We start from the raw sequence: 22,589 nt of genomic DNA, 5'->3' as shown, positions 1-22,589 counted from the left end.
GTATTCTCTGATTGATAAATGGCCAAAGGCTATGAACAGGAAGTTTTCAGAGGAAGTAATCAAAGCCATCTATAGTCATATGAAAAAATGCTCTAAATCACTACTGATTAGAGAAATGCAAGTTAAAATGACTCTGAGGTACCACCCCACACTTAACAGATTGACTGACATGACAGAAAAATAAAATGACAAATGTTGGAGGAGATGAGGGAAAATTTAAATGCACTAGTATGCATTTTCAGTGGAATTGTGAACTGATTCAACCATTCTGAAGAACAATTTGGAACTATGCCCAAAGGGCTATAAAATCAAGCATACTTTTTGATCTAGCAATACCACTACTAGTTCTATAGCCCAAAGAGAATAAAAAAAGATATCTATTTGTACAAAAAGTACTTACAGCAGTTCTTTTAGTGGTAGCAAAGAACTGAAAATTGAGGGAATATCCATCAGCTGAGGAATGACTAAACAAATTGTGGCAGATGATTGTGTGGAATACTATTGTAGTACAAGAAGTAATGAGCAGGATGCTCTCAGAAAAACCTAGAAAGACTTACATGAACTGATACAAAGTGAAGTAAACAGAACTAGAACACTGTATACAGAAACAGCAATACTGTATGATGATCAACTATGAATGACTTAGGTATTCTCAGCAATACAATGATCCAAGACAACTCTAAAAGACTGATAATGTAAAATTCCATCTACAGAGAAAGAACAGATGGAGTCTGAATGCAAATTGAAGCATACTTTTTTTAAACTTTATTTTTGTGTTTTTTTTCTGTTTTCTTTCACAACATGACTAATATGGAAATACATTTTGCATGACTGCACATGTATAAATGCTTGCCTTTTCAGGGAAGGGAGAAATGAAGGAGGGAGTGAGAGAATTTGGAACTCAAAATTTTAAAAACAAATGTTAAAAATAGTTTTTCATTTAATTGGGAGGAAAAAACCACTAAATAAAAAAGTAGGCTGGAGACTTAAAACAGTGATCAACCAACGCAAAGATTCCAGAGGGCACAATAAAGAATGCTCCCCAGCTTGTGACAGAAGTGATGGGCTAAATATGCAGGAGAGACACATTTTTGGACATGACCAATAAGGGAATGTTTTCTCTTGGCACTGCATATTTGTTACAAAGCTTTCATTTTTCTTTTTTCCAAGGTAGAGTTAGGTGGAAGGAGAGAAAAATAAATGCTTGTAAATAAAAAAAAATTAACTGAAAAATTTAAAAATAAATTCAAAGGTAGGCTGGAACTTAAATGTGAAGGGCTTTAAACATATCAAGTTGAAGAGTTTGTATTTTATCCTAGAGATAATGGAGAACTTCTTTAAAAGGCAATGATACAGTCAGACCTCCACTTTAAAAAGACAATTTTGGCAGGTATGTGGAAGATGGAATGCAAAGAGGAAATAATGGAAGCAGAGAGACCATTTAGGAGGCTACTGTAACAGTGCAGGTGAGAGGTGATAAGAGCTTGAATCCAGGGTATGAGAAGGGGACTGATACAAGATTGTTATGGAGGTATAATCAACAAGACTAGACAACTGATTAGATATAGGCAAATAAGGTGCAGTTAAGTACAGTGTCAGACTCCAAGGTTGCAAACTTGAGAATCGTGGTACCCTCTATAGAAATAGGGAAATGTGAAGTCAGGGTAGGTCTATAAGGGAAGAAAATGAGTTCCATTTTGGACATGTTGAATTTGAGAAGTCTATACACATCCATATGAAGGTGACAGGTAGTGATATAGGGCTAGACTTCAGAAAAGAGGATGTAGGCTTGAATATTAAGAGGACAGATAATTGACCACAAGGGTACTTATGAGATTACTAGAGAAAGTCAGGAGAAAGGGGGAGAAAAAAATCCAAGGCAAAACTCTGAGGATGCTGCTTCTTAAAATGAGAAGTCATTCAGCAGATAAGAAAAGAATAAGGGGAGTATGAACATTCTTTTTTCCAAGAAGAACTCAATGAAATTAAAAACTGTAGTGACATCAAGAAGGAAAAGGTGGGACTTGGAAAAAGCCACTGGTTTATCAAGAGAGATCACTGGTAACCTGAGAGAAAGCAATTTCAGTCTAGTAGTGGAGTCAAAAGCTCAGTTCATGGTATTGAGAAGTAAAGGTGAGGTAGTGGAGGCAATAAGTAATCTACACTTTTTCTAGGACACTTGCTGCGAAGGGAGGTGATATTTGGGAAAATAGCTTGAATGGGTGAAGTAGGCTTAATGGAATAAATGACACCTTAGTTAAACCTTGAAGGTAGACAAGGATTGCAGGAGATGAAGATGAGGATGAAGTGCATTACAGACTGAGGAGACAGTCTCTACAAAAGCATGAAAGGGGAAGATGGAATAGCAAGCCTGAACAACAGTTAGTAGGCTAGTTTGATTGGAACACAGAATTCTAGTTCTAATGCTGAATAAAGTTCAAACTCAGCCTGTCATCTCAGGTCTTCTACAATTTAACATATCTTTCCTTTTTTTAGCTTTATCTTTCACTATTCCCTTCTCACGCTCTGTAATTTTGCCAAACATGCCCTCCCTACTCACTATCCCCAGTATATATCCTCTGCTTTCTTATCTCCATGACTTTGCTTATACTGTTCCCAAGGCCTAGAATGGCATCCTCCCTCATTTATGGCAAGGTGAATTCCTACTTGTCTTTTAAAGTCTAATTCACATACTACCTACTATTTGGAACTTTCGTGATTCTTCTTTTACTGATAATGAGGTTTCCTTACTCAGACCTCATTTACCAATCTGTACCTCTCATATACTTAGGTACTGTTTTGTTTTGTAACTTGTGCATGTTTTCTGTTAAAGTCCTACTTTAAAGCCTCACCATGTCATAGAGGTGACTTTGGGTTCTTGCTATGCCAATGAAATGCAAACTTTGTGGATACAGCCATTATGGAAAGGTTTTGTCTACAGACTTGGGAATGAACTATACATCTATCATCAGAGAACCAGCTAACTGGCCAATACTTTTGGTCACAGCAACTCATAAACCCATATACTGTCAGAATTTCTTAACTAGGAGTCCATGAACTTGTTTTTTTCTACTATTTTGATAACAATGTCAATATAATTGCTTTTCTTTGTAATCTCATACATTTTATCTGTTTTATTAATTTAATAACATGATTCTAAGAATAAGTTTTATCAGATTGCCAAACAGGTCTGTGACACACACCCTGTAGTCATGGAGGTGTTAAAGGAATACCTAAACCAATGAAATCAAGCTTTTTGAGGTATTTAGGGTTAGGATGTGTACATCATTTGCCGTCTCTGGCACAGTGGCACAAAACCACCCAGTATGGTGTGGCTATATCAAAGAAGGCACTCGATGAGCAAAGCAGAATTTTAGTAGCGCAAAAGAAATATGAAATGAGCACCAACCTTTAGGAAGACCCCCAATAAACCCCTTCCTAAAGGAAGGTTGAGACTTGGTTGAAGGAACAAGGGAGATTTAGTCTGAAGAAGAGAAGACTAATCCCTGTTCTGGCATTACCTGTCCTCCCTTTGCAGTCTAAACCCTACAGTTTGTTAACCAGTTTAACTTCATACTCTCTTGTACCCTTGAATTTCTTGCCTTCTTGAGCTTATTTGCACAGAGGTTTTTCTGATTTTCAAAAATAGACAGAAGTGCTACATTTAAAAATCATTAGAACAAAATGCAAAGGAAATGGGAAAATAAAAGTATTACATAAACACAAAATCTATTTAGTTCTCCAGATACCCCTGTTAATCCTGTCATTCTCAGGGATTCTTCACATGACTATTGCTCTTCAACTTAAGACATAGAAGTTTTCCCTAGCAGGTTCAGATCCAAGGCTGGAACAAGAATAACAGCTGCCAATGGAATTTTTATTTTTAAATCGCTTTGAAAAGCCAAATTGCTGATAAGAGTTCTAAGGCAGGAGAGATGTCAGCTGCTATAATTAAACCTTGCTGCCTGGCACCTCCCTAGATATCAAGCTACTTGAAAATGAAATGCATTTAAAACCATCAGTGTCCAAGAGATCTGATTGTCATTTACTGCATGATATTCACGCATTGAGCCCAGAGCCCCAGGCTCTTCTCTTTATGGATTTCTTTTTCAACTTTTATCTCAGCCTGTTTCCTAAGAGTCACCTGATTTCTCCACACCTCATTTGCTTTAACTGTAAAATGAGGGAGTTGGACTAGAAGAACTCAAAAGTAACTTTCAGCTCTAAATCTATGATCCTATGATCCTAAGGGAATATGTGATTTTTGGCAATGAGTAATTGGGAGAAATAAGAATGACTATAGGTATGAGGGAAGTTCACAAATCCTGTACACCTCAATCAGGTCCTGAAGACTTCCTGGAAGAGTTAGAAACAAGGCAAGAAGATAAAGGGATAAACCAAGGCAGGGAATAGTAAACAACTAAACATGACTAATGCTAAGGAAAAAGAAAAGACTATAGGATTTTTCCAAATCACCTATCCCAGTACAGTCTCAAGTTTTTCTTCTAGAGTACCTCTGAATAAAGTAATAATCTTACTGTACAAATCTCTCCCATTTCTATTTAGAAATTATTATGGAATAAGAATAAGAATAATTCCCCAAATGAAATATAGTTAAAGAATATGAACAGATGGTTTTCAGAGAAAGAAATCCATGCTATCAACTGCTATATGAAAAAATGCTTTAAATCACAAGTAATTGGAGAAACTAAAATTAAAATAACCCTAAGGTATCATCTCACCCCAATTGTCAAAGTTGGCAAAAAAGGAAAATGGCAAATGCTGGAGGAGCTGTGGGAAAATAGATATGTTGATGCCCTATTGGCGGAGCTGTGAACTGATCAAGTCATTCTAGAAAACAATCTGGAACTATGCATTAAAAACTATTAAACCATGCATACCCCTTTAACCCAAACAATATCACTACCCGGTCTATACTCTAAAGGGATCAAAGAAAGAGAAAAAGGATCCATGTTTCCAAAAATATTATAGCAGCTCTTTTTACAATGGCATGAAAGGAGTACCCATCAATTGGGGAATAACTTAACAAGTTATGGTATATGAATTTGATAGAATGTTATCATGCTTCATCAAATCAATAAACATTTATTACTGTAAGAAATGATTAAAAGGATGGTTTCAGAAAAACCTGGGAAGACTTGTATGAACTGATAAAAAGTGAAGTGAATAGGAGAACAACTTATACAATAACAACAACACTAAGAATTGATAGATACAAAGATCAACCACATTTCAGAGGAATCGTGGTGAAACATGATACCCACCTCCAAACAGAAAGCAGAGGGACTCACTAGTGAGGCTTTTTTTTTTTTGGACATGGCTAGTGGGAGAATCTGTTTTGCTTAACTATACTTGTTTTTAATGGCTTTCATTTTTTTTGCTTTTTCAAGGATGTGATGGAGGGGGGAGTGGAAGGTAGAGAATTTATAACTGAAAATAAACGTTATTTTTAAAAGTTATTGTGGTACTTTAAATAGGATGGTGACTAAAATTTCATTTAAAAATGTTCTAATAACCACAAGACCTCAAAAAACTTTTAAGTAGTTATAGTAAATCCTAACCACACCAAGTTAAAAACTAAGTTTTTAAACTTAAGAGGAATACTTCCAAGATGATCTAATCACATCATGTACATGTAGTTAAGTGTTTTTTTGTTGTTTTCTTAGTGCCCAGTTTGAAATGACTTTTTACAAAAGTTTGAAGGTTAAATACAAAGATTTGTTTTAAACAGGCTATTATACATGTTGCTTGTTTGTTTGGTTGAAATATCCCTATCGGGTAAAGGACCAAAAAAGTACTGGGTATGTTACCAATTAGACAAATGCTTTTTGGGAAGGGAACCTCCTAGGTCACCTAGTCAGACTCTCCTTCTATTCTATTCTCTTTGAATAGAGAAGAAGCCACATCTTATTCATGTCAAGCAGCACAAAAATTTAGAGAAATATATTCTTTCAAAGTATTGAGCAGTTTTTGAATATAGGGGGAAAACTAAGTATACAAGCCCCTATCCTGGCAGCTCCCTATCCACTCACTCATTTCCTAGCTATTGCCTTAATGAATGAGGGAGATCTTTAGGTTTCCAGGATACTAGGCAACTGCCTGGGCAGATGTGGACTGAAGAAACAACAAAGCACTTAGGACAAGTGACCACAAATATAACTCACTTGCAAAGGCGGTATTAGGATATGATATCCTTTGGAGGGAGAGAGGGAGGACACAAACAAGAGTGGAATATGGCCCTGGAACTGAAAAAAGAAAATTAAGAGGAATGGAGAAGCAGCAAAGAAACAGCTACAATTTGGGACTAAAATGCACTTGGAGAGCATAGGTCTCTGTACAAACCTTTCCAAAAAGCTCATTTAGATTAGTGCTAACTCAATGCAAGTTAAATCAGGCTGAGCCAGATCCCAGAACCAAAATCCACTAACAACATCATTATCACTGGGATTAAAAGTAACCAGCTTGGAGAGAAGACTGAGCAGAAATCAACGATGAAATGTCATCTTCAAATACCTGAGGTGAAGGTGAATCCCAAGAGGATAAGAGCAACTAGATCTACATGTGCACTAAGAGAATAGGACCAAAACAGAAGCAAGAATAGAAGAAAGCTAAACAAAAGAAACAACTTTCAGATTAGCAAAGCCAAGAAATCTAGATAGGGTGGTACATGCCTGCTGGGGACCTCCTCCCTGATTGCCCAAAGGCACAACAAACTCAATGGGTCCAAAACAGAATTCATCTTTCCTCCACTTAACCAAATGCACCTTTTCCAAACTTACCCATTTCTGTTGAGGACCCACCATCCTTTCAGTCACCAAAGTTCCAAACCTTGTAGTTATCCATGACTCTTTACTCTCCTTCCTTATCTGCCATGTCCATCAACTGCTTAATACTGATAATTCCACTTGCCTCACATCTCTTTCCCCTAGGTCCTTTTCTGCACTCAAATGGATGCCCTTACCATGTCTTGCCTGCACTGCTGTCATGGCCTCCTCATTAATCTGCCTCCTTCCAGGCTTTCCCCACTCCAATTCATCCTCCATAAGGCTACTAGAATAACCATCTTAAGGCACTTTTTTGTTCTAAAATTCCACTGCTAATACAGTTCTCTACTGTTAACAGAGTAAATGCTAACTTCTCAGCCTGGCATTTAACATCTTCCATGATATGGCTAAACCTGCTACTGGGGGGTGGGAAGACTAACAAATTTTTATATCATCTGTGTTTGATACAATAAATATTTTCCCCAAAGACCGCCCCCCACAAAAACAAACAAAAAACTGTTTATTGACTGTTAACAGAGAAGAGGAATAAATCCTTTAACTTTGGTACTTTGACCAGTTTTGTTGACTCCATGTTGAGTTATGTTGTTGCATTCACTGTGTATATCATTCTTTTGGGTCTGCTTTATTCTTCTGTATCACTTCATACCATTCTATTATTTTCCTCTGTACCTTCATATTCCTAATTCCATATTGCACAATAATAAAGATTTATATGTGGCATTAAAATTAAAGAAGGCAACACATGAAAGGGAGAAGGGCATCCACACAGGCAGCGTGCTAAGTAGGAGGTGGAAAAATCCAGAGTCTAGAATAGAGTCAGGAGGGAATTAAGGATGTACAACCTGAGCACCACCTTGTGATGCATACATTTATTAGGACATTCTGACCTCACTCAATATGCCTGTAATCTGACCTCTACTAATCTTATTCTTAGCCAGAAGAAAATCAGACAATCCTAAAGAGAAATGCTCTCAAGGATGTTTTGAGAACAGCTCCTTACCCATCAATCACACATTTAGTTAGCAAAATGCCTTCTTGGTTAGAGGGCAGGTAGTTCTGAGACATCTTTGGGAGACCTCCCTTTCACCCCCCATGCATGGATTCCCCAGCACAGGACTCCAGAGGCTGGCTTGGGACTCACCAGCCAAGTGATCTAGATGTAGATAATTCCTCCATCAGTGCTTATCAATTGTGGTAAGACTGTGACATACCTATTGAGACTTATTGATTGTGATATGCCTATTGAGATCTACTGATTGTGACACACTGATTGAGACCATTATTATTATTACTATTATTAAAAATTACTACTAGTATACATATACATATCAAACTTAAGACTGTGTCATTTCTGAACCAATCTGAACCGAAATTAAATTAAGCTGCAGCAAATAAGGTTGCTTTGAAATACACTCCTGAAATGGTGGTCCCTGACTATCATTCAGTAATCAAAGAAGAGGGCCACAAGGACAGAGTGAGAAGGCAGCTGCCAAGGAAGTGGAAAAGTCCAGAGACTTAGAAATGGAGTTGGGAGATTAAGTGTTACTGGCACGACTTGAATCAATTCTTGATTCAAAGTCCAGCAGATTATCCACTATATAAGTTACTTTCTCTATTATCAGTCACACAAAGTAATTTGTTTGACTGTTAAGCAACTGTTGGAAGCATATTTTGTTTCCAGCTTTTGGTTATCACTAACAATAACTCTTTGAATATTTCTATACATGTCTTTTCTTAATGTCAGTAAACTGACTAAGATGTATCCCAGTGGTAGTATCTCTAGATTAAAAGATATGAATAATTTATTAACTTTCCTTGCATAATTTCACACTGATTTCTATAATGGCTGAACTCATTCACAGCCCCACCTATAGAGAATTAGCAAGTCTGTAGGAAGACAGGCCATCCAAAAAGGAATTTTCCCATCTTTTAACACCTTTGCTAATTTGAGGGATATGAGGTAGTATACACATAGTACACATTAGGATTATTTTAACATGTATTCATCTTTTTATCAGTCATTGCAAATATTTTTTCAAGTAGTAATTTGTAGTTTACATATCTTCTGAAAACCATTCTTGTCTTTTGACCATTTGTCTACTAGACAATAACTTATGACCAGTTCCACATGTCCAACCACTTGCAGGACATCTCTACCTATATGTCCCTGAGGCTTCTCAAACTCAACAGGTCCAAAACAGAATTCATTATGTCTCTCCCTCCCCAAACTTCTCCGTTTCTGCTGATGACACAATTCTTTTGGTCACTCAAGTTCAGAACATAGGAGTCAACCTCAACTCTTCACTCATTCACTCCATATAACTCATCAGTTGCCAAGTCTTGTCAATTCTGCCTTCTGAACAACCCTTTACTATCCTCACAACATAACCACTCCAGTACAAGTCCATCACCTCTTGCCTGGACTATTGCAATGGCTTTCTAATGAGTCCAACTCCATCCTCCATAGAGTTGCCAAATTGGAATTCCTGAAACACAGGTCAAAATCACTCTGCTGCTTAAGAGCCTTCAATGGCTTCACACTGCATTTAGGACAAAATTAACACTAACTTCTCTGTTTAGCAATTTAAGCCCTTTGTGATCTGACTTCAATCTTTCCAGGCTGAATACACATTACTCGTCCTCATACATTCTACTCTCCATCTAAAATGGTTTATTTACTGTTTTCTAAACTCACAAAATCTCCCACATCCCTACCTTTATACAGGCTCCATGCCATCCCCTGCCCCACCCTTCCACCTATGTCTGGAATGTTTTCCCTCTTCATCTCTGCTTCTTTAAACAACTAGCAATCATGTATTAAGTACCTACTATGCGCTAGGCACTGGGAACCCCCAAAGACAAACATAAAACAATTCTTGATCTCAAGAAACTTGTATTCTAAAGAGGAAGACAACAATACACATATAAATATATATAAATAAGCACCTAAACTCCCTTCAAGACTTAGTTCACAAGTCACCTTCTCTCAGAGGCCTGTTCCTCATTCCCCAATTATTAGTGCCCTACCTGCCCAACCCCTCCAACTGTGGTGCATTTACTGGGTACACAGACTGCATTAATTATTTGTAAACGTATATTTCCCAGGAGAATGTAAACTCCTTAAGGATAAGAACTAGCTCACTTTTTAAATTTCTCTCCCTAGCATCTAGCATAGTGTTGACACAAAGTTACGAGTCTACCAGGGGTGGGAAACCTTCAGTCTTGAGGCCACATGTGGCCTTCTAGATCCTTTTAAGAGGATTTGTTCTATGAAGTTTGAATTCAGTCAAAGGGTCACACTTGAGGCCCTAGAAGGACACAACCCTCGATCACTGATTACTAGTTTTAATTGTAACATATTCTTGAATATACCCACTTCTCAGAATCCTTTTCCTTCAGGGTTCAGCTTAAGTACCACCTTTTCTAAGATGCCTTCCCTGAGCTATGACAAAGTGTTTCTTCCTCAACTATCCATGTACTAGACTTATTTCTGTATGCACTTGAAATTGCCAAGTAGAAAATAAACAACTTGAAAGCAGGGCCTATTTCACGTTTGTTTATCTTTGGATTCTCAGAGCCCAGCACAGCCTGACCTTACAATCTCAATCTGCTCCTGTTTTGAAGTCCTTCCTGATCACCTTATGCTACAGTGATCGCTCAACTTTTTAAAGGCTTTACAAATCAAATGGAAGAAAAGTATCCAAGAGCAGAAATACAGAGGTCCACAGTATAATGATATAAGAGTGGATCCTCAAGCAGGGATGGAACTATCCTAAAACAGCAGATGAGGCCAGAAAGTTAAATCAGGAAAAAGAACACAGGGAAACCAAGTGAAGAAAACTGATCTACTGAAACACAGGATTATTGCCAATCAACTTTGAAAACAAAGCCACAGACATCAGACTAGGGAAGGTGGCCCAGACTCATAGAGAAAAATAACAGGTGCACCTCTCAGTCACCACCCTCATTCCTCACAAGTTGAAAGCTGCTTAAACTGGACAACACCCTCAGTTTTCTGACTGGGAGAGAGTGTTCAGGCCAAATATAGCTATGCTTAGTAGCAATTTGGAAACCTGAGCTTCTAAAGGAAGAAATGGAATCTATGATCCACGAATAAATAAAATATTTATTTTCCTTTTTTAAAAGGCGCCATAAGGCAGAACCTAGTTTGCTTTGTTTCTGCTTACCTGATGATCACCCATGGAGTATACCAGCTGGAGCCCAAATTTCAAAAGCTTAGTCTTGTCCAATATATACATACTTTATATTACAGTATTCAATGCTGATTTTAAAAAAATAAACAAGATATGACAGAGCACCTCCACAAAGTAGAACAGGCAAATTTCAGTGATATCAGGCCATTAGACAAAGTTTTCAAGGATGGCAGGTGACTGTTAATTCCAACCTAACCCCTGAAAAATACATAAACTCCATAGATCCTTGGGCAGTCATCAGATTGACCTTTTGGGGATAGCTCCTGAGTCCTGAAGACAAGAAAATGTACACTCTAGTGAAAGATAAATCCATCACCCATGTGGGCCATCAGTCCTAGAACAGCAAAGGACAAATTCATATGAGCCAATTTGTTTAACAGAATGCCCTTTAAATGGGTCATCCTACACCACTGTGACAAAAGCTGAAGGACATGCTTCTGGTACAAAAGCTAAAAATATGTAAGAATTGGTTGGGTTATCAGCTCCATAAGCAACTGTAAAATCTTCTGCTTATTTCCCCAAAAGTTCAACATGAACCTTTGTCTTCATCACTGTTTCTTGTCTAAAATATATCCTTCTGACACTATTCCTTTCATTCATTCCTCCTATATTACTATTTCCCCATCCTTCTCTGTGTTGAATAGAACGAATGATGCTAAATACTTTATAATACAACCTAATAATATTTAGCAAATGTTTGTTGAACTGAATGTATTTATCACTCCTTAGTCAACCAATTTGAGAGTTGACCATCTAGTCCAAAGCACATATAAAAAAACCTCTACTTGAACAGCTCTCTAAGGAAGGGGACGATAGGTCAGCCCATTCCATATGAATAGCTAGAGCTGTTTTAAATTGGCCCCTTTGCAACTTCCACTCTGCTATTTGGGGAAGGTGGCCAGGTTAAACAAGTCTAATACCTTCTCCACATAGCAGCCCTCAAATATTTGAAGATAACTACTCCGTCTTATACATACACACACACACACACACACACACGCCTCCTCCATCTTCTTTTCTTTAGGCTAAATGAGCCTAATTCTTCCAACAGATCCTCATGTCATGGACTTGAGGCCCTTCATCATCCTGGATGGTCTCCTTTGGACACCTGAATTATCCCTTTACTTCACCTAAACAAAATAAAAAGTCACAAAGTTGGATTGCTCTTGGAGGCTACAGTATTCTGTACACAACTTAAAGTCTAGAAGACCCTAACCTGCACAGAAATTTCATGTCCATTTTCTTTCTTCCCTACTTCAGTCCATAAAAGTTTGAAAACTATTTCTCTAGGACTGATTATTAAACCTCATTAGGAGCAATATTTTAACTGTTAAGTAGTTACATTTTTTCTTACTTATAACATGAATTACAGAATTTTAGAAGCAGAAGATCCTTAGAGATATCCCAAATTTTGTTTATAAGGAAAAGCTTCGTATAACTGGTTCTAAATTTTAAATATTAATTATTCATATAATAAAATGACACATGGTTAGATATTAATATATTAAATACATGATATTAAACATAATAAAACATTTAAATTTATTTTAAAATTTAAAATATAATTGGTTTTAAAATTTACCCCTACTCCTAGGGCAAGTACTTCAATTACCCGAAGTCAAAGAATAAATGGCTGAAAAGAATAGGAAACAAAGTAGATGCCCATTGACTGGGGACTAGCTAAACAAACCAAAGTACAAGAATGTAATGGAGTATTACTATATTATGCTGTAAGAAATAAAGAATATGATGAATATAGAGAAGACTGGAAAGCTTTATGGGATCTGATACAGAGTATAATAAGCAGAGCCAAGAAAACAATACTGAAAGGACTACAACAACGTAAATGTAAAGAACCACAAAATGATCAAAAGTGAATTTTGCAAAATTATAAAGAACAGGGATGGCACTGAAGGAGAGATATGAGAAGATAACCCCTCACACCACTCCCTTGCAGAAGCAGTAGGTCCACAGGTATAGAATATTGTATATATTTTCTGACTTTTCCCAATATATTATTTGGTTTTGCTGGTTTTTTTCTCTTTTTCCTCTTTCTTTTTTTTCCTTTATAAAAATAATTTTTATATAGAACGACTCTCTGGGAAACAGTGGAGAGAGGTATAATACTAGGAGAAATTCTAATGTTGTAATAAGCAAAAAGATATCAATAAAAATTTGTTTTAAAAAGGAATAAATGGCTGAATCTACAAAAGTGAACACTAGCTGATTCTCACCTATCAGGGATATTGTAAGACACTATCATTTATTATCCAAAAATAGAGTACACATTTAATATCTGTTTAAATTTCGTTGAATACAAGAAAATTATAAAATCAGGAGATTTTTTTTAAAGGAAAACGAGAGTCAACTAACCCCTAAGTTGTTTTAGGTATAATCTGACTTAGAAATGAAATATGCTAATATGACCTAGGAGAATCTTTTTTCCTAGCAAACTTCTTAAAGAGATAACACCATGTAGTGGATATAGTGGATTTGAAGTCGGGAAAACCTGCATATGTGTTCTTTTCAGTTCCTTAAGAGCAGGGAGTGTCTCAATCTTTATATTCCCAATATTTAGCACATTGTAAGCACTTAATATGTTTTGTCATTCGTTTTCATTTATTCGAGTCACACCACACCACACCTCTCTGGGTCTCACTGTCAAATGGGGATAGTAACACCTGTAGCACTAAACTGACAGAGCTGGTGTGGGATCTCATGAGATAAAGGCTTCTGCAAAGCTTACAGGTCAATCTGATGCCACTTGTTAGTATTATAGCTATGACCATCAGCCTAGGCATACTTCACCACTGACCAGGAATGGGTCACGCATAGCGTATTCAGAGAAGACCGAAGACAAGCTAACATTCACAATAGTCGCGTCCAGGATTATTCATGTTTACACATTCAGACGGCAGGGAATTATGATTAAGTGTGGGTGCCTAAAGGAGAGAAAACACGGGGGCAGGACACCATGTGGTGTGCGTGCAGAGCCGCGCGGGTGACAAAGTATATGTTTAGCCCAGAGACTGAGACCACAACGGCCTGTTCTCTAGAACGTGACCAAACTGTGCCAAGGGGAGAGCCCGGGCGCCCGGGCCTCCGCCCCATGGCCCTCAGGAGAGCCGGCAGAAGCCAGCCTGGGTGAGCCGTCAGTTACCCGGGGGGAGGGGGCGGGGCGGGGAACCCCGAGAAGCCCCGGCTCGGCCCCGGGGGGAGGGGCGCCTGTGACAGCCAGCCTGGCACCCGCCGGGGCGGGAAGGATCTCACGGGCGGAGGTCGGGGTCCCCTTCCTCACCTCACTTCACCTCCCCGCCCCGCCCCGTCCCACCCTCACGGAAAGGGCCCCGACTCCGTTACCTGCACGGCGGCCCGGCAGCCTTGCAAGAAGCGCTCCATGACCGAGCTCCAGCGGGAACGGCTCAGCACAACCTCCTCCGCAGCCCAGCAGAGCAGCCCCTCCAGCTGCCCACGACGCGCCCCGCCCCGAGCCCGCAGGCCACAGGCAGCCGGCCAGAGGCGCGAGCCTTGGGGAGGAAAGGGGGCGGGGCTCGCACGCACCGCGTACCGACCCCGCCCCATGCCCGAAGAGGGGGAACGTCATCGGTCCGCTCTCGTCGCCCGACGTCACCCCGCCCTTCAGAGGGTGGAGACACACTCGTTTCTCGCCACGTCCTGAGCCGCCTCTTCCTTGGTCCCGCCCACAGAACGGTTTCCGGAGGCAGGAATGCATCCCGGGTTGGCGCAAGGTTTGCTGGGAAATGTAGTCCGTTGGGCCTGAGGAAACGTTGAAGTCGTGAGAGAAGATAAAGGGGATTCATTTCCGAAGAGAATACTTAGTGGATGTTTGCAAATGCCACAAAAACCCAAACTTTGACTTCTGTCCTTTTCTACTGAGTTCAAGCCTGTTCACACAGTTCTGGTTCACAAAGCATCAGAGACAGTCGGCTTGTGTGCTACATAGCAAACACCTTCCTTGGGTTTTCTGGGGGAGTCCTTATTCCAAGAGAAGGAAATGACCACCCTTCTCCAAAAATCCTAGAACATTTTGATCACTCGAATTTCCAAGACGTGGAATTGGCGCATTGGTTAAAGAGACGGCTTCCGGTTTGATTTCTTCCTTCTACCCTCCAGGTGGCATTAAAAAACAAAACAAACAAAAACCTGAGGTTTTCTGCTAAGGGGGGAGGCACCTCTCAGTCAGTCAGTCAGTCAGTCAACTAGCACTGTGCCAGGCGCTCTGTCAAGCTCTGGGGATACAAGATAGGCAAACGACAGCTCCTGCAGCTCTCATAATCCGGACAATAAGTAAAGAGTTACGTCCAAACAAGATACTGTACATGCAGGAAACATAGCCTGTATATCCGATGTAGGAGAGATGCATGAGCACCTGCATTCAGGGGGATTAGGAAGGACTTCTGGTGGAAGGTGAGGCTTTAGCTGAGCCTTGAAGGAAGTCAGAGAGACTAGAGTTGGGGTCTCAACTAGACGAGATTGCATCTGAGCCACGCCCCCACCATCTATTCTCTTCTGAATTTCTCTTCCTTGTTAGGTGATCAGGCATCCAAGATAAATCCCTAGCTAGAATTTTTACAGTGCCTTAAGGTTTGCAAAGCACTTCATTCATTTATTTTAGTTTTCTTGTTTGATCTTCACATTGACTCTGATGAGTAAAGTTGAAGGCAGCTGAGAGGCACTGGAATAAGGAAGACTCACCATCATGAGTTCAAAACTGGACTCAGATGCTAACTGTGTGACCCTGGGCAAGTCACTTAACCCTGTTTGCCTTAGTTCCTCCTTTGTCAAATGAGCTGGAGAAGAATCTTTGCAAGAAAGCACCAAAATGGGGTCGAGGACAGTTGGACAAGACTGAACCACAACAAAGTGAAGTTGAGTGAGGTTAAGTGATTTCCTCAGAGTTTGTGAGTTTGAGAGATTCAGAGGTCCTGGGTTCACCATGAAGACCTTCCTTATTGACAGGAGAAGTTCTTGCCTCAGAGAGGGCACCATCATCAGGGGAAGGAGTTCAAACTCCTAACCTAACAAAAAAGATGGGCTTTGAAAGAGAATGTGAAGCTGAAGTAAAATGTGGAATGACTGATCTGCAATGACAGTTCTAATGGTTCTGCAAACTGCTTCATATTCTGATGTCTATGGCTTAACTTCCTGGCAGAATGAAATAGAAGATATGTTACCAATTCCTTAGTTATTGTCCATGTCTGCTGAGAGTCTTTTGTATCTTTTAGCATTTCTTTTCTATGTAGAAATACATGTCCCATACTTGATTTTTATTGTACATGGAATAACTTCCTATTTCCCCCCTTGGGGAATATATAAATGAGCCAAAACCCAAGTTTTAAATAATTTGTTCATAGATTGCCAAGGTAGGAGCTAACTGAGCTAAAGATTATAAGAAAAAATATCCTATCCTTTCTTCTTGGTAATCACATTCCCTCAAGACTGAACCTGATCTGGACCATGGGCATGTGTCCAGAGCAGAGAGAGGGGACACCTTAGTGGAGAAGGTAGTGGACATAGTGCCTCAATTTCTCAGACTCAGCAGAGGCTCTTGATGTTAGGCTTAAAAAAAATCCAAAACCCTTCACTAGACCCTATCTTTCCCTCTAGCTATCATCCTAAAACTCTCCTTTCCTTTTTAGCCAAACTCCTGGAAATAACTTTTCTACTGGTTGCCTCCCTTTTTCTCACTCACTTTTTAACCCTTCACAATCCGGCTTCCAACTTCTTCAATCAAATGAAACTGTTCTGTCCATATTTATCAAGTATTTCAACTGCCAAATATGATTCTCAGTCCTCAACCTCCTTCACCTCCCTGAAGCATTAAACACTGTTAACTTGATACTATACCCTCTCTTTTCTAGATTTCATCACAATGATCTCTCCCAGTTTTCCTCCTACCTCTCTGACCACTTCTCAGATTCCTTCTCTGGTTCATCATTCTTATCATGCTCCCTAACTGCTGGGGTGAACATAGTTTTGTCCTGGGTCCTCTTCTCTTTTCTATGTACATACTCTCTCAGTGCCCATCTTAATTCCCATGAAGTTTAACTATCATCTTTATGCAGATGACTCAGATGTGTATATCCAGCTCTAGCCTTTCCTCTGAGCATCACTAAGGACCAACTAGGAATTTCAAACTTGATGTCCCAGAAATATTTTAAATTTAACATATGCAAAACAGAAACTAAATATCTTTCTTCCCAAAACTAGACTTTCCTATTTCTATAGAAGATACCAGCATTCTTCCAGACTCCCAGAAACCTTTGAATTGTCCTCAATTCCTAACTCTCTTTTATCCTCCACATCTACTCAGCTGCCAAGTCTTGCTGTGTCTACCTCCATATCATTTCTCACTTTGGATCCCTTCTATTTCTATTGTGCCCAGCTTGGTTTAGGCCCTCTTTACCTCTGCCTAGGTTATTGCAAAGGCCTCCTGATTGATCTGCCTGCCTGAAGTCTTTCTCCAGTCCAACCTCCACACAACTGCCAAAGTGATTTTCTTTCAGCACAAATGTCACCATGTTATTCCCTATTAAATAAATTCTAATGGTTGCCTCCTGATTCCAGGATCTAATATAAACTTCACTATTTAGCTTTTAAAATCCTTTTGCAACCTTGTCTCAACTTGTCTTTCTAGCCTCCTTAGACATTTTTCTCCCCTTCCCACACTGATGCAGCTAAACTCACTTTCTCTTTCTTCCTTGTATAATACATTCCATCTCTCATATCTCTGCCTTTGTACTGGCTACTCCTCATAAAAATGTACCTCCATTTCAGCTCTGCCTTGGAATTGCTCTCTTCCTTCAAGATAAGTTCAAGTTCTATCTGCTACATTTTAGCATTTCCTGATCTCAAGTGCCAGCATCCTCCCCTCCCAAGCTACTTTGTATTTAACAATATTGTATTTCTTTTCTTTATGTTTATTTCACATATACTTCTGGGTGTACTTGTTTCTCCCAGCAAAATGTAAATTCCTTGAGTATAGGAAATGTTTCACTCTTTTGTTTGTACCCACAGCACCTAGTAGTAATGCCTGGCCCTAGCATACATAGGCTCTTAAAAAAATGCTTGTTGATTGACTGATACACTCTATTGCTACATACTTATCTGTACACATGTTGTATCACTGGGTAGAATGTGACTTTCTTGAAGTCAGAGACTTTCATTTTTGAAATTGGGAAGTCTGGAAATAAGGGTAGGTTAGAAGGGAAAAATATTGGGTCTTGTTTTGGAAATGTTGAGTCTGAGGTATCTATGGGGACATTCCAGCTCTCAATTTTACATGATCCTATGGGACTTCTTGCCACTCTAACACATCACTTGCCCTTTCAAGGCTTCTTTTGAAAACTTTGTATATGTAGCACCTAGCACGGTGCCCAGCTCATAGGGCTAGTTAATGATTGTTCAGTTGAATCTGGGGTCCCCTCAGAGTTTAGAAATGGAATTCCTATGTCCTTGTCACTTCTCACAGATCCCCATTACCTTCATCCTACCCTTCTTACTCCGTGGTAGTGTCTGAGGCAAAGTTAATGTATTGCTCCTTCAGTTGTTTTCATTTGCTTATCCATCTTTTTATTTCCCTCTCTCAAACCCTACTCCTTCTTTGATGCTCCCAAGTTGGTAATTAATGGGGGTGAGAGGAGTGGGGAAACGGCCAAAGATGCGGAACTCAGGAGTCTTGGACTGTTTGTACTGTCTTCTCAGTTACCACTTGGTGTAAGGTTGTATAAGGAGAGCTCAACCAGTTTGTTTGGGCTGAAAAATGACACAGCAAGGGCTCAGGAAAGGAGAACAGGGGCTAAGAGTACAAGGAGGGAACATGGGGGGGAAAACGCCAAAATACACATTGGCAAGAAATGAGTCAATCGCAAGTAGCACACCAGAAAGCTCCCAGGCTGTTCCCCGAAGGCTGGGTGGGCAGCACGTGGTCCCCTCCCTCTACTGCTCCTCCCCCCTTGCTCTTCCCAGCTCTCACCAGAGAGGCACAAGAGTCCTCATCCTCTCTAGCAGCAGTGGGAGGGAACAGAAGGGCTCTTGTTTTTCTCTGCTTCCTTCTCGTTCTCCCTCTCCCTCTCTCTGCCTGTCGCCAGCTGCTGACCACGGCAGATGGCCCTTATGAAAACCTTTTGGAATTCGGCAGTCTGCCCCTGCCCCAGGGAATCTGTCTTTAACTGATGATTTCTCTCAATAGAAAAAAAGAAGAAGGAAAAGAAGAACAAACAGAAACTTCCCCCTGGAAAACCAGGCTTTAGTCAGGGCCTGGAGAGCACACCCTAGCACGCCCTAGACCTGGAGACCCTCCCAAAGCCTAAAGGGGTCTGAGTATTGGAAGGGTGTACAGGATGGGACTGAGGGGAGAAAGCTGAGCTATATCTGAGGCACCCCCCTCTCTTTCCCACTGCCTGACAGTGGTGGGCGTGAGTACAAAACTGCTTCCACCAAGCCTGGACACCAACCAGCTCTGAAGTCCGTCAGCCCAGGTGTTGACAGCTGCAAGCAGCTCTTGAAGCTGAGCAAAGAGCATCCTTCTCTGGATTGGGAGCCCCTGCAAACTCCTGACTGACTCCCTGCACAAACTCCCTCTGGTTTAAGGTAAAACTTTCTTTTAATTACTTCCTCTACCCCATCTCTCTTTCCTATCTAGCCTTTGGGATATGACACCACCCTTCCAAGGTTTATTCCAGACATTCTGAAAGGTCTTTTGAGGGGGAAAATGTAGGAGCTTTTTGGTTGTTACATTTTATTTCCTTTAATGCATCTTGCTCCTTTGTGTAGGCAAGTGGATGGGGCACCGCAATACTGTTTTGAGTTATTTGGAGGAGAAACTCTGAACCATGAATTGAGAGTTTGGGGGAGACTGAAAAGGAATCTGGGACAATGGGGGACTGAAGTGAGAAAGGGAAGTTTTCTGGGGTCTCCTTGAGCGGACTACAAAGTCCCTCTTTTCTTTTGCCTTCTTATCTATCATAATTGGTTGTTCTCTAAGAATTCCCTGATAATGTCCCTTTCGTCTCAAGAAGGGACTGAGACTTTATTTTATCCTCCCTGACCTAAGGTAGAAAGAATGGTTAAGAATTTGGGGAACCAAGAGGAAGAGAGAATTGATCAGTTTTGGTCTGACCATTCCCACTTAACATCAACTACAGAGAAATAAAATGAAATCCTAAAACCCACCACTCCAAGGTGGGCATAGGGGGCATGATACTTTGTATACCTTGAGGAATGGGAGCTTTCTAGATCTTTGTCTAGTCTGGTCATTATTTCTTTTTTTTTTTTTAAATTTAAATTTATTTAATTTTAGTTTTTAACATCTATTTTTAAAAGATTTTGAGTTTCAAAATTTTCCCGCTTCCCAAGACTGCATGTAATCTGATGTAGGCTATAACATGTACAATCATATCTGGTCATTATTTCTAAGACTCAGAATCTCTTGTTGTTTAACCCCTAGTCCCTGATCCAGTCCTTTCTGACCTGATAGGACCCCATTCTTTTAATTTTTCTTTTTTGGAGGCAATGGTGTTAAGTGACTCGCCCAGGGTCACATAACTAGTAAGTGTCTGAGGCTGTATTTGAACTCAGGTCGTCCTGCCTCCACAACTGGTGTTCTATTCGTTGTACCACCTAGCAGCTCTGATACCATTCATTTTAAAGGGTATCTGCCTCTGAAGTCTTCAATTAGCTTCCTATCCCCCAATTAATTATAAAGAGATACTGACACTACCCAGAAGATATGAGACAGGTATTTCAAACTGTTCCAACTTTAACCATCATTTTAATATCAACTTCCTGAGTTTTCTTTAAGTGTCTCCTAGAAGGCTGGAGGAATAGGATAGAGAGAAAGAGAGAGAGAAAAGAGAAAGAGAGAGAGTACTTTCTGTGCATTCTGACCTAAAATTAACAAAATGAAGATGACATGCAGTTAGCTATATGCTTAAGTTCAGAGGATGGGAAATTTGAGTACATGCTCGGCAGCCTCTTCCTCCAATTCTTTCAACCTGAACTTTCATTTACCATCCCCCATCTCTAGTTCTTCCTATCACTTCCACCCTCAAATCCCTATATGTTTCAAAATGGGAAGCATTCTGGGCTAGTATAGGGAAGTGAAGAAGGTATGATTTCTATGAAGATTTCATCTCTCTCTCTCTCAGGGGACCTGTGTAAAAGAAATGGGAACAAGAAGGTTCAAGGAGGGATGTTTCCTAGAGATCAAGGCCCAAGACCCTTTTCATCAACTATCATCCAAGGCATGTTTATGTCCCTATTGTTATTTAGTTAAATGGTTATAGACATAAAGGACACCAAGATAGCTAGATAAGTATAAAACAAGAACATGCATTAAATAAGTAAATTAATTATTTACTGATCCAGTTATGTGTATAACCTTAATCTTTTAAGTTCTGGGTTCACAACTGGATGCAGCCACATAGGCCATGTCTCTTTGTCTTCTATCATTCCCACTGAGTTGCCTTTGGGAAATTTCAATTTGTAACTCAAACTCAGTTTCCAAAGATGGGGGTGAAAGGATCCCTAGCTCCTACATAAGCACTCAGGGTAATAGTGCATACTGGGAACAGGACAGCCTTTATTCTACTCCTCAGAAAATGCAAAAATAAATATTCACAGTAACCACTAAGCAGTCAATAAGATTCTCTTTCCTTTGCCAATGAGTCCACCATCTTCAAAGTGGTCCTCCAGAATCTTAGTAATATCTTATGGTTCAAATTCCCTGAGGAAGGGAAATGAAATTGAGATTGTTATGGAGGTAAACCCTAAATATTCTGGTGAGTTTCTGTTTCATCTTCATTTAGGCATTAAGGTTTAGAGTATTATTCTAAAGGTTCAGACTATCCACAGAAAGGAAAAACATTGTTAGATATGTACCCCCTTTCCATTGGAACTGCACCATACTAATAATTCATGATAGTAGGGAAGGAAAAAGAGATATTTTACTCCCTCATGTTGCAGTTTCATTCTCTTGCTGCTCTTCCAGTTCAAGGAGCCATGTATATGATCTTCTTCTTCCCTAAGAGGCTGGTGCTACCCAATAACTTCCTTCTATCTATAAAATCCTGAGTACCAGAATTCTCAGACTTGAAGTTATTAGAGAAACAATCCCAAGGCTGACATTGTCCAGGAAATACCACCTTCTCTTATGAGAAGGCTGGATTCTAGGATCATACTGACCAGGACCCTGACATTGACTAGGAAATCTCCCCTCCATCCAGGATGTATTAGGGCTCTTGGATTTTGGGTCCAAGAACAATCCTCTTAGGCCAAATGGTTGATAGTAATGCACCTCCCATATGCCTTTGCCCAAAGGATGTCATTATAGAAGGGAAGATGAATTTGGGAGCCCTCAGAGCCCAGGTCTTACTCTCCACTCTGTCCTTCAAAAAGGCAAAACAGGGGGGGCGGAGCCAAGATGGTGGAGTAGAAAGACGCACATACACATAGCTCCGAACCCACAACACATAGAACGGCTACAAGGAAGTAACTCACGGCGAATTCTGCACCCAGAGGCCATGGAACATTGGAGCTTTCCGTTCCC

At 40.0% G+C, this 22,589-nt stretch overlaps 2 protein-coding genes across 11 annotated transcripts in view; one reads left to right on the top strand and one right to left on the bottom strand.

Annotated features, from left to right (window-relative positions):
- Positions 1-14,617, bottom strand: part of PRUNE1 (prune exopolyphosphatase 1) — a 48,207-nt gene extending 33,590 nt beyond the window's left edge. For 2 of the 4 annotated variants that reach the window (XM_072644740.1, XM_072644741.1), the window contains exon 1: positions 14,381-14,617. In XM_072644740.1, coding sequence (XP_072500841.1) covers positions 14,381-14,602 — 222 coding nt within the window. In that variant the 5' untranslated portion in view covers positions 14,603-14,617. Of the gene's footprint in view, positions 1-13,835; positions 13,940-14,380 lie in introns of those variants that run through there. The other 2 variants (XM_072644742.1, XM_072644743.1) reach the window with 2 other exon arrangements.
- Positions 1-22,589, top strand: part of MINDY1 (MINDY lysine 48 deubiquitinase 1) — a 43,318-nt gene that overhangs the window by 11,564 nt on the left and 9,165 nt on the right. Inside the window, exons 2-3 of one of the 7 annotated variants that reach the window (XM_072644749.1) lie at positions 19,451-19,633; positions 21,190-21,285. The exons of 1 other annotated variant lie outside the window; for it this stretch is intronic. The gene's annotated coding sequence lies outside the window, so the exon portion shown is untranslated. Of the gene's footprint in view, positions 1-18,998; positions 19,634-21,189; positions 21,286-22,589 lie in introns of those variants that run through there. 5 more of the 7 variants (XM_072644747.1, XM_072644748.1, XM_072644746.1 and 2 more) reach the window with 5 other exon arrangements.

The sequence above is a fragment of the Notamacropus eugenii genome, chromosome 2, assembly GCF_028372415.1.
Source record: "Notamacropus eugenii isolate mMacEug1 chromosome 2, mMacEug1.pri_v2, whole genome shotgun sequence".
Classification (NCBI taxonomy): Eukaryota; Metazoa; Chordata; class Mammalia; order Diprotodontia; family Macropodidae; genus Notamacropus; species Notamacropus eugenii.
Note: the sequence above shows the minus strand (reverse complement) of the source record. Positions and strands in the feature narration are given on the sequence as shown.